A 12,500-nucleotide genomic window follows, 5' to 3' on the forward strand; every position below is an offset into this window, starting at 1 on the left:
CTCAGGGAGAACGTTAATCTCCACTCATATCAATGCAAACCACAGCTACACCAATAAAACAGCCAGGCCCATATTAGCGTACTGCAGACACATGTCCCCAGGTAACAGCTTATTACTTAGTCTTTGTCTTCAGTCTTAGTCTTAGTCTTCTTAGGAAACTCTGGTGGATACTGACGTCTGTTTATGAACTATTTTATGAGCATGTAATTAAAAACTGCAGCAATTAACACTTTGTCCATTTCTCTTAGTGTTAGTACCAAACTGTGCAGGCCTTTCTTTTAAATATACAAGTAATTATCAGATAAATACCAACTAATATTTAAGAAATAATAAGGAAAGTTTCCAGGAAATTAGATGGAAAACACAGGACAGTTAAAATGTGGTGTTACCTACACTACTATACACCCATGGTACTGAACGTTCTTTGGAAAACCTGAAGCAAATAGGTATAATGTTTGAGCATGCCCCAGAAAGTACAGCACATCAGCACGATGTGATGAGCACCATTTTACACTGCTCAGAAACACCTGCATATTAACCAGGCACCCGAAAAACCCTCTTAGTCCACATCCAACTCACCTGATCGGGGCTTCAGTCCAAACGGAGGGTTGGAATAGGAAGGGGATCCGCTGGCTGGAGATCTGTCTCCTCGCTGTGCAACACAAACAGAATCAATGTGGTAAGTAAACAGTTTCATTAATAAACGATGAGAGTACAATTCACTGAACAGATGCTGGATATTTTCTGTCCAGTGCTTCATGTGGAGCAGTTTGCAAAAACACACAGACTCACAAATGACTCCACAGAGATATAAATTACACAGAAACACACACACTCCTGTGGTGTTCAGTGACCTAAGTTTAACCAGCAAACTGGATGAAAGAAGAGAACTCCTCTCCATCCCTCCCTCTCGCCTTTAACCAGCATTCAGCTTATATAACCAACAGTGACAGAGCGAGACTGGACTGATTCAGTGTGAGCTCTCTTTAAGAGACGGTTACACTCTGGACGCCTCCAATCTAACACACTTTAAGTGGTATAGATTTCTGCAAAGACTGTGGCTTCCAAGTCAATCTAAAAATGATCCTGAGGGAAAATCCTCTTTTGTCTTCCACCGTTCAGGACGCCATTTCCACCTGGTATTAACATCTGATCCGTATCTGGGCTTCGTATCTGGGTCTGGAAAAACTCATGTCAACGCTGATGTGAATGCACTGCAAGCAGAATGAAACTGGATTGTTAAGACCATATCTGGAGGTGGTGTGGCTCACACTGATCTGACAGATCGATAGATAACTAGTAAAGACCATATGGTCAAGAGGTATTTATTATTACATCACATTTTTTCAGGACTCTCCAGTAGTAGATAACACAACCTGAATCCAGAGCAGTAGAAAATTGATTAATCAAATAAAAAAGATTCATTTAAGTTGATTGAGGTTTTTCCTGAAATCTTTTCCACTCTGAGCTGATGAGCTGTTTATGGCCGTACTGACTGAAACTCTGACTGAGATCATGGACCTGAGGGCGATGAGCTGTGATGTTTACTGGCAGCGAAAAAGTTAATTAGCTTTCATTCCAAACATTTAATGAGAGGATCAAATCTATTGACTGTGAGCTACATTCGGAGCTGTAGGAATTAGCATAGCTTAGCCTAAAGTTCCTGAAAGTAAATCTGAAGTATCTGCATTGAAACACATGAATACAAGAGACAAGAAAATATAAAACAGCAAAAGTTCACAACTGTCATTAACTCAGTGGTGTTCAGAAAACTGATCTAATCACAGACACAGACTGACAACACGTATCAGCCACTTCTGCAGATGAACTCTTTACACACCAACATGCAAGACAGGAATCTGCCAGTTCACCAGACACCAGTTTATCCAAACTGACTTCAAGCAAATCGGTCATCGCTCAAGAACCTTCGAGTCACTGGTGAAAGATGTGGACTGACGTTCAGCAGTAATGAAACATCGCCCCACTCTGTTCACATGTGTAAGCCGCTGCTGCCGGATGAGATGTGACACATGTGAAAGCTCTGCGTGGTTTATTCACCAGATAATATGCAACTCACAGCAAACAGACACACAGGTAACAGACTGTCGGTTTACTGGGAGACACGACTGAGGACAGCTGAGGGGCGGGACACAGCCTGCATCCAGTGGTTCGGTGCTACAGTATGTTTACCTTGATTGACATATGCCATTCATACTCCCGGCATGCAAGCTGGGCCTCAAACCTGGCCTTCTCTAGAATCATCTGTCTCTTCTTCTGGAACTCATAGCCACCTTCCTCCATGTGCTGCTACAGAACGCATCAAATGTTTAAATACCTTCTATGACTTACACACTACAGGCTTTACATTTTATTTCCAAGGACAAAGACAAAATATTTTAGGACTTACTCGTATGCAAGTCTATTACTGAAGTAAACTACTAAGTTTACTACAGCTACTAGATTAACTCAGTGCATGGATGGCCCCCAGTGGTACTAAGAAAAGACGCAGTAACAAACAGTAATGGCTGCAGATGCTGTTTTATATGTTGAATAGATTTGTGTTTGCTGACTGTTGAACCAGAACATGTGACAGACTGAGGATCAGTTTGGACTCTGCTAAAACTGCGACGGGCATTTGTCTTTTTTTATTTACAGGTGAAAGACGAGTGCTGTTGTTTAACGTTCCAGGCGTAGATGTGTCAAATATGACAAACTCCCAAAAAATGTGTCTCAAGAAAACTAAGAAATTTTCTAATTTTTGATTTACATTTTTATAAATCTAGAAAGTGAAGTTTACACCAAACTCAGTCTCTCCAGGTAAAAATACATCTCATTCTCTGACTGACTGTTTTTCACTGTCTCATTACGATTAGGAGTCAACTATCATCATGTATGCTGACGACAAGCTGCTATTCTGTGCTATGTTTTCATTCAAAGTTAAGTTGTAAGGTTCTGCACACTGTACCTTTGGTGTGGTGGCGCCGTCATCACTGTCCTGCCCACTGAGGAGAAAGAGAGGACGGAAAAAAAAAGAATATAATCACCTTCCACACTGACCTTCAGTCTACATGCAAAAACAGCCACAACTCAAGTTGCTTTTATTTCTATAACTCCTCTGCAGTTTAAGCTTTTGAAATACACTGACCCACCCTTTGGCCTTGGCAGCACTCCTTCAGTTATGTTTTGGTCTGTACCGGACTCAGTCTTCACACAACCTCTACAAATTCTACATTGTTTAAAAGCTCAAAGTCTCCTGATTCTATCTGTGCAAAGCGTTCTGGATCCCCACACCACTGCAACAGCTGTTGACAAAGAATTGCTTCAGACTTGTGGCTCAAAAGTGTTTTCCACACAAAGGGACCTTGTCTATGTCTCTACAAACAGCCAAGGCAAAAAGAAAGCTCTGTCTTTGCTTCAGTATCTGTTCTGCTTCATTCTGACTTTTTGGTTAAAGGTAAAACTGAAAGTAAAATGGAAAGTTTCCTTTCAAAGGAGACCAGTACCCTTTTTATTTTAGGTACATTATTTTCGGGCTGACGTGAAGCATCACTACTGTTGCTATGGTTACACTCAGCTTTATTTTACTGTGAGCACTGACTGACAGAGGTGTCTAAGCTCCGCTAAACAGAAACTTCATCTTCAACAATGAGAAACAAGTATTTTCAATGGCCATAGCAAAAATTCAGTCAACATGTGGTAAACCACACACACACACACACACACACACACACACACACACACACACACACACACACACACACACACACACACACACACACACACACACACACACAGTCTTACTTGAGAGACTCCTCCACTGTGACCATCTCCACCGGGTAGAGTTGGACTCCGGACAGATCGTCCTGCTCTGTGGACACTCTGACACACAAAAGAACTGCACTATTAAATCAACTGTTCTGTTTGTCAGAATTTGATTAAATGTGCAGTAAAGTTTGGCCTTAAGCTGAGAGTCAGGTGTGCATCTCTGCTGGAGGTCTGAGCTCTGAGTGCTAAAGAAACCCTGCAGCGCTCTGTCAGGGACCTCAGGTTATTTTCACGCTGTAGATCACTAACATGGGCCTGCACTGTCAGACAGCAGAGACATGTATGATGAGGGAACAACACCCAGCTCCAGGTGAACCTCTCACCTGCTGGGGTCTTGCAGCAGCTCCACAGCCTCTTTCAGCTGGTTGATCATGTCAATGTGGAGCTCTGTGCCCCTTGTGACCTTTGACCTGTGACCACACAGACAGAAGTAAAAAGTAAATGTAGGCACATTTGTATAAAACGAATCAGCTGAAATCAACAGACTGATACAACGGAAAATACAAACAGTAAATACAAACAGTAAACAGCGATAAGCCAACGCAGACGCACGGCGATAAACAGACCAACTTACGTTTGCTCTGTTTGCCAGTGTGAGTCTTCTTCTATCCTGAGCGGCTCGTCAAAGTCTGCTGCTGTCCGACCCTGCACACACACACACACACACACTCATCAGCACCAGCTGCAGCTGTCACATGATCCACAGACTCGCTCAGCCATTGGCTGAAATTCAGAGACATTACCACTATGCCCCCATAAACAAACACAACAATAAGGACACTGTAAGGACGTTCTGCTCCGTCCACCTTCAGCTCTCCTTCATATCTTGATTTATGGAGAAAATAATCATCAGATTCATCTACAATATCTTTTGGTGATAAACGGTGATTTCCTGTGTTAACGTCTGGCTGTCCCATTTGTGGCTCTAGATAACGTCACACTACGTCCTCGGCAGCAGACGGGACTAATATCTGCAGCCTCCACACAACTTTGTCACTTGAATGTAAAGATGTGGGGTTTTTTGGGGCTTCAGCTTAAATGACTGAAACATTTTGGTGTGAATAATGAAAGTGCAGAGTTTTAAATCCCAGCTCTACGGAGTGAATCCACATCAGCAAGCTCCTCAGCTCTTCGTGCTGACCACTTGTTTTGTGTTTAGTCCTTATTTGGTCACGGCTGAGTCTCCACAGTGACACAGCCTCAGGGTGACGTAAGCCTCTATAACGGGACTGTCTCTCTAACTGCTGAACTTTCATGACAAATCAACACACACAAAACTTTCAACAGTAATTTAAACTCACATTAACATGCAGTGGCAGTTTAGGCCACAGGCTCATGAATAATGACACACTGTGCGTCGCATTATTCATGACCTGAAGCATTTACTGCATCCACCTCTAATAATAACCTGACTGAAACACTCAGGCAACATGTTCTTGCCTTGATGTAGTTCATAAAGCGAGTGCTGAGAGCAGAGTCTCGGTAGCTGAACTGCTCCTTCAGGGCTTCCGTAGGGCTCTCCTCAATCAGACGGACCGAATCGGAGTTTGGGTCTGCTGAAATGGAGGAAACATGAGGTGTGAACGTGGAGTGTTAAAGTCTCACAGTGTGTTCAGATAGATGTTGGCTGTGTTTGTGTTCAGTTCAGCCTCTGAGCAAACTCAGAGCTCACAGGAAACTCTGGCTCTTTCTGTTATTCTCTGTCTGTCTCCTGTCTCCTCTCCTGTCTGTCTCCTGTCTCCTCTCCTCTCTGAACGTTTGGGACACTGGGAATGATTCGTGACACCGGGACTGGACTGAGGACTGACCGAGAGAAATGACTGATTTGTTAAAATAAACAAAATGAATAAAGTTATCCTGAAGGTCAGACGGGACATCGGCTCTTTTTTGTTTTTTGATGGAATTTAGAACCTGACATTTAGGTTTGAGGGTTTTTTTATTTGTATTCATTTATTTATTTTTAAGGCTGACAAACTCTACCTACACGATTAGACAGACAGATAGATAGACAGCCCCCCTTCCACTCAGCTCAGCTCAGTAAACGTGACCCTCCATCAGCTCTGACCTGATTGAGTTTGATTGAAGTCTATTTAAACTGTGTGTCAGGGGAGCTGCTGCTGTTCTCTAATAGAGTTCAGCAGCCCAGATCCTCACAGACACACTGCAGACACACAACTGACAGTGTGTAGTTGCTAGAGAAGCAGAGTTACAATAAAGCGTCTTTCAGACAACGCAGCCTCTCTGTTCACGTGTCTGAATAAGATCCCTGTTCACTTCCAGTGAGTTCAGTCACTTTAAACCATGAACCAATGTGAAAGAGCCACTTTTATTCTTCTCAGTCTATAAAAACTATTTTCCCTTCGTCGTGTGACCGGGTTAGAACAAGTTTAAAAATAAAACCCTCATACAGCCAACAGTCTCTCTTCTGATTTTCACGTTTCTTTCATGTCAACTCTGTGGATGAATAAATAAATATCCAGCACAGTGTTTTACACACAACACGAGATAAGAATTAAACAGGACTTCCAGGTGAACGTCCTGTCGTCAGCAGACTTTGTAAGACAAGACACAGAATCCGCTCGTTAACATTAAATGATGAAACTGATGTGAATGAAGCAGAGAAGGAGGAAACGTCTGTCCTCAGTGATGCAGCCTGAGAGCAGACAGAAACCCATCTTCCTCCTTATCATGACACTTTACTTCACCACTGTTCTGTTTGTATACTGCAGAGAACATCAGTCCGAAGCTGTGTGTGTGTGTGTGTGTTACCTGTCAGGGAGCTGATGTGTTCACTGGAGTCGTCTTTGCTGATTCCCTCCTCCTCTGTGATGTGGCTCATCGGCACATTGAGACTCAGACTGTCTTCATCTGACGGCTGAAACAAACAAGCAGCATTAAAGCTGAAACAGCTAATCAATTACTCAATCAACAGGAAATCAGTGATCAACAATGATAATTAATTAATCGTCTTGAGTTATTTATCAGGTAAAATCGCCAAAATAAAAAGTTTAAAAATATCACTTTAGATGAAAAGTCAAATGATTAAAATAATTAATTGATGATTATCAGATTAGCTCAGCTCTGTCACATTTATTTAAAAAAAAGAAAATAAATCTGCCATCAAATCGTTTTTCAGCCTCAAAACTCCAGGAAGCGTTAAATAATTCTTTCTGCATCATTTTACATAAAAATAAGAGAATTTCTGCTCTGCAGATTATTCTGCTCTGTTCTGTTAACAATGCTCTGACAGTTTTGTGAAGGTCAGTGACAGTTCGCTCTACAACTGTTCAGAATAAAATCCAAATCGCTTTAACAAGTAAACGACTGAAACACATTCACACTGTGCAGAAGTCCATAACAGTGCGACAACAGACATTTATACAAATATAAAGACACACAAAAGTCTCACACACAGACACACTGTTACACACGCACGTGCACACAGACACATACACACGGTCTCAGTACCTCAGTAGCAGACAGTCGCTTGTCTCCGTTGTCGCTGCCGACTCCTGAGTCGCTGTCCTGCTTCTTCTGCTGCTCCATGTCCTCCACACTGCAGACACACAACACAGGTCACACACCTGACACACACACAGGAGGGGTGTGTGTCTGTGAGTGATGTAGAGAGCGAGTGAGCCACAGTGAAAGAGAGAGAGAGAGAGAGAGCAGTCTCCTCTCTCTGCCCCCCCCCGTCAGGCTGTGTTCACACTGCTCTGTAAATCCTGATTTCCTGCTCAGAGCTGCTCTTTTTAATTGTTGACTGTTTATTGTTTACATAATGTTTACACTGTGTCTGATACCAGATGCCACTCTCAGCTGAGCACAAAGGCTCTGCTTTCCTTTTGTGCCATGTTTAAAAACCCAGTTTATTCTTGCCTGTGTTTTGAATTGAATGAGCTTCTTCTTGATCTCCAGTCACAGAGCTGCCTCATGATAAACTACACCACTCACACTCCAGTCTGTCTTATGACCAGCTGAAAGTCCCGCCTCGTGGTCAGCTGTCGGTTTGCATCCTCGCCTGTCCAGACTCATGTGTGCAGTGCAGACTTTGAAGAAATTTAAGAAAAGGTAATAAATGTATTTTATCATAGTGAGGTCATAGTGACCTTGACCTCTAAAGGTCAAAGGTCAAAGGTCTACGTGAACATCTGTGCAACCTTTGAAGAAACCCCCTCCAGGTGTTCCTGAGATATCACGTGCATGAGAATGGGACAGACGCACAATCAGAAAAACATTAAACATAACATCCTCATTATGCTGTCCCTCCATGACCTCTGACCCCTGACCTCCCTGTCATGTGAGTGATCATTGTACACTGGTAATGATCAAGTACATATTAAATAACACACATGTAATGAAGTGCAAAGCTAAACGTGACGTAACGTGATGAGATGATCTGTAGCTCAGATAGCTGTTGTTTTATTTTGGCGGGGCACCTGCAGACACACACTCGTCCTTCGTCCCGGCTGAAGGTAAACTGAGCTTCGCCGTGTCGCGCTCTGATCTGCTTTTCTTTTAAGGTCTTTGTTTTAATGGAGTTTTAAAAATAGCATCAATCTGTTCCCAGCTTCCTCCGGAGTGAGAGCACAGGAAGAACAGCTACAGCTCACCCAACCATTAAACCGAGGGGGTAACGCAGAGCGAGGGAAGAAGAGTGAGCAAAGACAGCCAGAGAAAAAAAGAAGGTGTAGAGGACGAGTGCGAGCTCTGCAGGAGAACAGGAACCGTTTTTCCTGCCCACGTGCTGGGAGTGTTTTATGTGGGCGGACATTTCAGTTTCACATCCTCTGAGAGCTCAGGCTCCATTTCAGCTGCATGATGGAGAATCTACAGCAGCCTTTTCTTTTCTTCTGTTCTGTTCTTTATTTCTGTCTCTCACCTTCTTTCTAGACTCCACTTTGGTCTTTTCTTTCAGAGATGTTTCATTCAGCCTTTCACTCCTTCAGTGTTTGGTGATTTGGTGATGACATGATCAGCAGGTCGTCCTCTCTGGTGCAGAAACCTACTTACTGTTGACAATCCCCTGACTCTTCGTCCAGCGCCACCATAAGGTTGACATTATACTATACCACATATAAGAACAACTTTATGGTGAGAGCAACACATTTCTGCCTTCCTCAGGGTCATCGAGACGTCGGGCCTCACTATAAAGTTGTTTTTTAATCTCTTCTACTTCATGAAGTTCCTGGAGTATGAGAGCAAACAGCCCGCGGATCTTACATCTTGCATCCTTAAAGTTCACAGATTTAGAATGAAGTTTGGTAAAAGGTGTTTTTCACCTCACAGGTGGAACTGTGGATTTTTCCATTCAAACAGTCTGTAAGTGGACCTTTGACCTTTGACCTGACGGTATTTAACAGCCGTACAGTGGTGTTTAAGTGTAATCGTCCAGCCAACCTGCCATTGTTCATCCATCATTTCTATCTTCATTCCTTTCACTCTTTCTTTATTCTGTCTCTTATATTCTTCCTTTCCTTTTTTCTCAGTTATCACTTGTTAGTTCCGTCTTAGACTGATTGTTCATTCCCTCCTCTTTTTCCTTTGCTTGTTTCAGTGCATTCCTTCCATCCTTCTCCCAATTCTACAATCGCTCCAACAACTGTTCCTTTGTTCCTCCATTTATGCTCCTACGTTTTCTTTGAAGCTGTTTTCCTTCATCTCTTTCTTTGATCATTCTGCTGAATTCCCTCCTTCATTCCTCCTCTCATAATGTCTACATTTGTTCCATGTTTAATTCCTTTACTTACTCCTCATTCCTTCCATCCGTTCATGACTCCTTTCCTCCATCAATCATAAATAATATCTCACACAGTGACAGCTGGATTTTGGCCTGACTGCAGTGAACCCTGATCGCAGACAGCCTGTCAGTGTGACCCAGCAGGGAGCCAGAGGACGGATCTGTTTCAGCTGACTAATGGATGATTTGGCTCCAGACTGAGAAACTGAGGGAGCTTAGATCACAGACGGCCATCCTGGTCCAGCAGAGACCGTTCCTATCCCTCCACAGACACAGTGATTTGTTAAAACCAAACAAAATAAACGGCTTTGGGGTGATGTAACGTGCTTCTGGCAGCCATGTTGGAGATCCTCAGCTAACTGAGAGCAAATATGAGCCAATAACCTGGAAGTCCCCAAAAACACAGGAAACTGTGGCTTATTTTCAGCCAGGAACTGACGATGTCACCAACATGATGGATGGTGGTTTGGATTTTATGCTGTGTCAGCTTTCCAAAAACCAAACAAACAGCTTCTTCAGGATAAATGAGCCAAATCTTCACAGGCCACAGCACGCTGAGCTCGTTTTAGAGACGACTTCCTGTAACTGAAGTCCTGTTTACTGTGTGTTTACTCTGCAGCAGCAGCTCTTCACTGCTCAGAGACAATATCTGGAAAAACTGTGTTTTTTTATTTTCATTCGCCAGAACTGTGATCTGCGCTGCTCCCATTAAGTTTCACCAAACAAACTATTGCTGTGACAGTGCTACAGGGTGACCACTGCAGCGCTGACGCAGCAGAGAGCTTCTTCCCATTGGGTGATATTTAAGCTTCCACAGTGACTGACCTGCCGGTGGTGGGCCGTGATAGGCTGAGCCGCTCCATGACAGGCAGGTAGAGAGAGTCGGGCATCTTCTCACTGCGACAAGCCTCGATGCTCAGATACTTGAATATATGAACTTTACCCTTTATACAGATCTGAAAGGGAAAAGAAAGATTAAATTAGGATCAAGGGAAAGACAAACAATTGTCTCTTCCTCTGCCGTCTCTGCCTGTCTTCACACAGACGTCAGCCTGAGTCACTGAACCACCAAAGTTACTGCAGCTGGTTCTCAACGTTCCCCGAGTGTCTTCTGTCCTCAGCCTCAGAGACGATGCAGCCTGATTTATGTGATGATATATTATTATTTGGCATAGGAAAATGCGTGTGTGTGTGTACCTGTGCAGGTGGACTCTGCAGTGGGTTGTTTTCTAACTGGAGTGACTGGAGCTGTTTCATCTTCCTGTAACACACTGGGATGGTGGACACCTTGTTACAGGAGAAGTCAAACTTGACCAGAGGAAGGTCAGCCAGGTCTGCAAGAACACACACACACACACACACGCACACACACACACACACACACACATACACACACACACACGCACACACACACACACACACACACGCACAGACACACACACACACACACACACACACACACGCACATACACACACACACACACACACACACACACACGCACAGACACACACACACACACACACACACACACACACGCACACACACACACACACACAAATATTCACATGGCTGAAACCGCCGACATGTTTCCCATCACACAGAACAATGCAGCTGTTGTTGTTAGTTTCAGAGGTTTGTAATTGTTAGCAGCCGAGTGATTCAGTGTTTGTTGTGATGTGCATTGTTAATGTGTTCTGACATTTTATCAACTGAGCGATTAAACAGAAACTGACTGGCCAATCAATTGATCAGATAAAGAATTGTAGGTTGCAGATTTTCTGTGTAGTTTTCCTTTAATCTGTGTCTGTGTGCTTCCTTCAGTGTTAAGCTCGCTGTGATTGGAATTCCTGGCTGTAAACAAACTCCACTGTGCTGCGTGTGATTCCTTCGACGTTCAGCTCCTCAGACAGACACTGGACAGACAGAGTCTGGGTTTGTGGACAGAAACCATCCTGCAGATCGCAGATGAAGCGTCACGGAGGAGCCCGTCAACTCTGACAAAGCGATCGTTTCAGACACTTCCTGACAGACTCTCATAATTAAAACCACTTGTAGGTGGTAACAGCCATGATGGAGGGAAAGCAGACGGCAGGAAGCATTCCTCTGGTTACTGGATACAAATATATCCTAGATTATATTATATATGAAAACATAATGACTCCTGCTGTCGGGTCACTGAGGACAAACCAAAGTGCTCGGTTTAGAATGAGTGTTTCTGCTGTAAACACTAACTGCTGACTCAGCAGAACGTGCTTACAGTGGAGATGGTAGTAATGTGATGTTCACAGCAGGTGAGAGTTTCAGCTGGAATCTGTGCTCAGCAAATAACCTGAGTTGTGTTAACTAAGCTAAAAAAAAAAAATAATAATAATAATAATAATAATAATAATGTCCATAATGCATTTAGGAGTGAAGCAAGACAGAGAAGCGACTCAGTGTTTGTGCTCTTATTGTTGTAACCACAGCATCGTGCTGCCGTTGTGATGTTTCTGGCTCTGAGCAACATTTTTCCATCAGATTTGAGTCTGAAGCTCTAACGTTAGACTCCTGCCGTCCTGAACTTTAAAAACCTCTGAAACAGTCACGGTGGTCTTATCTCAGGGGCTCACCAGCGCTGGAATACAGTCTGCACAAGTTCAACAAACATTAAATCAAAAATAACATCCCTCCCTTTGTCAGGGCTGCCGTCCAGGCCGCCTGTTCCAAGCCTCCCTGTCGCTGTGGCATCACGCTGTTCAGCCAGATCAAAGCTCATCACTCCATCCAGGAGACGCTCATAACAGTGAGGGACAAGCATCTGCCACGTTAGGAAAACACAGCACTAAATCCAGACGGGCTGGACGAGCTGAGGCGCAGGGGTGAGGCTGGATGAATCATTCTGAGCGACGATCAGCAGCACCGACATCAGTCTTTTATCCAAGACCCACCGCCATG

General features: G+C 43.6%; 1 protein-coding gene across 3 annotated transcripts in view; it reads right to left on the reverse strand.

The window, feature by feature from the left end:
* lrch1 (leucine-rich repeats and calponin homology (CH) domain containing 1) overlaps positions 1-12,500 on the reverse strand; it is a 53,184-nt gene that overhangs the window by 15,509 nt on the left and 25,175 nt on the right. For 2 of the 3 annotated variants that reach the window (XM_041056736.1, XM_041056734.1), the window contains exons 5-14: positions 10,763-10,899; positions 10,391-10,521; positions 7,294-7,381; positions 6,595-6,700; positions 5,266-5,381; positions 4,400-4,470; positions 4,149-4,235; positions 3,802-3,879; positions 2,966-3,002; positions 580-652 (exon numbers count right to left, since the gene is read on the reverse strand). In XM_041056736.1, the coding sequence (XP_040912670.1) occupies positions 580-652; positions 2,966-3,002; positions 3,802-3,879; positions 4,149-4,235; positions 4,400-4,470; positions 5,266-5,381; positions 6,595-6,700; positions 7,294-7,381; positions 10,391-10,521; positions 10,763-10,899 (924 nt within the window). The remainder of the gene's footprint in view (positions 1-579; positions 653-2,965; positions 3,003-3,801; positions 3,880-4,148; positions 4,236-4,399; positions 4,471-5,265; positions 5,382-6,594; positions 6,701-7,293; positions 7,382-10,390; positions 10,522-10,762; positions 10,900-12,500) is intronic. The other variant, XM_041056735.1, reaches the window with a different exon arrangement.

This window comes from Toxotes jaculatrix, chromosome 15 (assembly GCF_017976425.1).
Source record: "Toxotes jaculatrix isolate fToxJac2 chromosome 15, fToxJac2.pri, whole genome shotgun sequence".
In the NCBI taxonomy this organism is placed as follows: Eukaryota; Metazoa; Chordata; class Actinopteri; family Toxotidae; genus Toxotes; species Toxotes jaculatrix.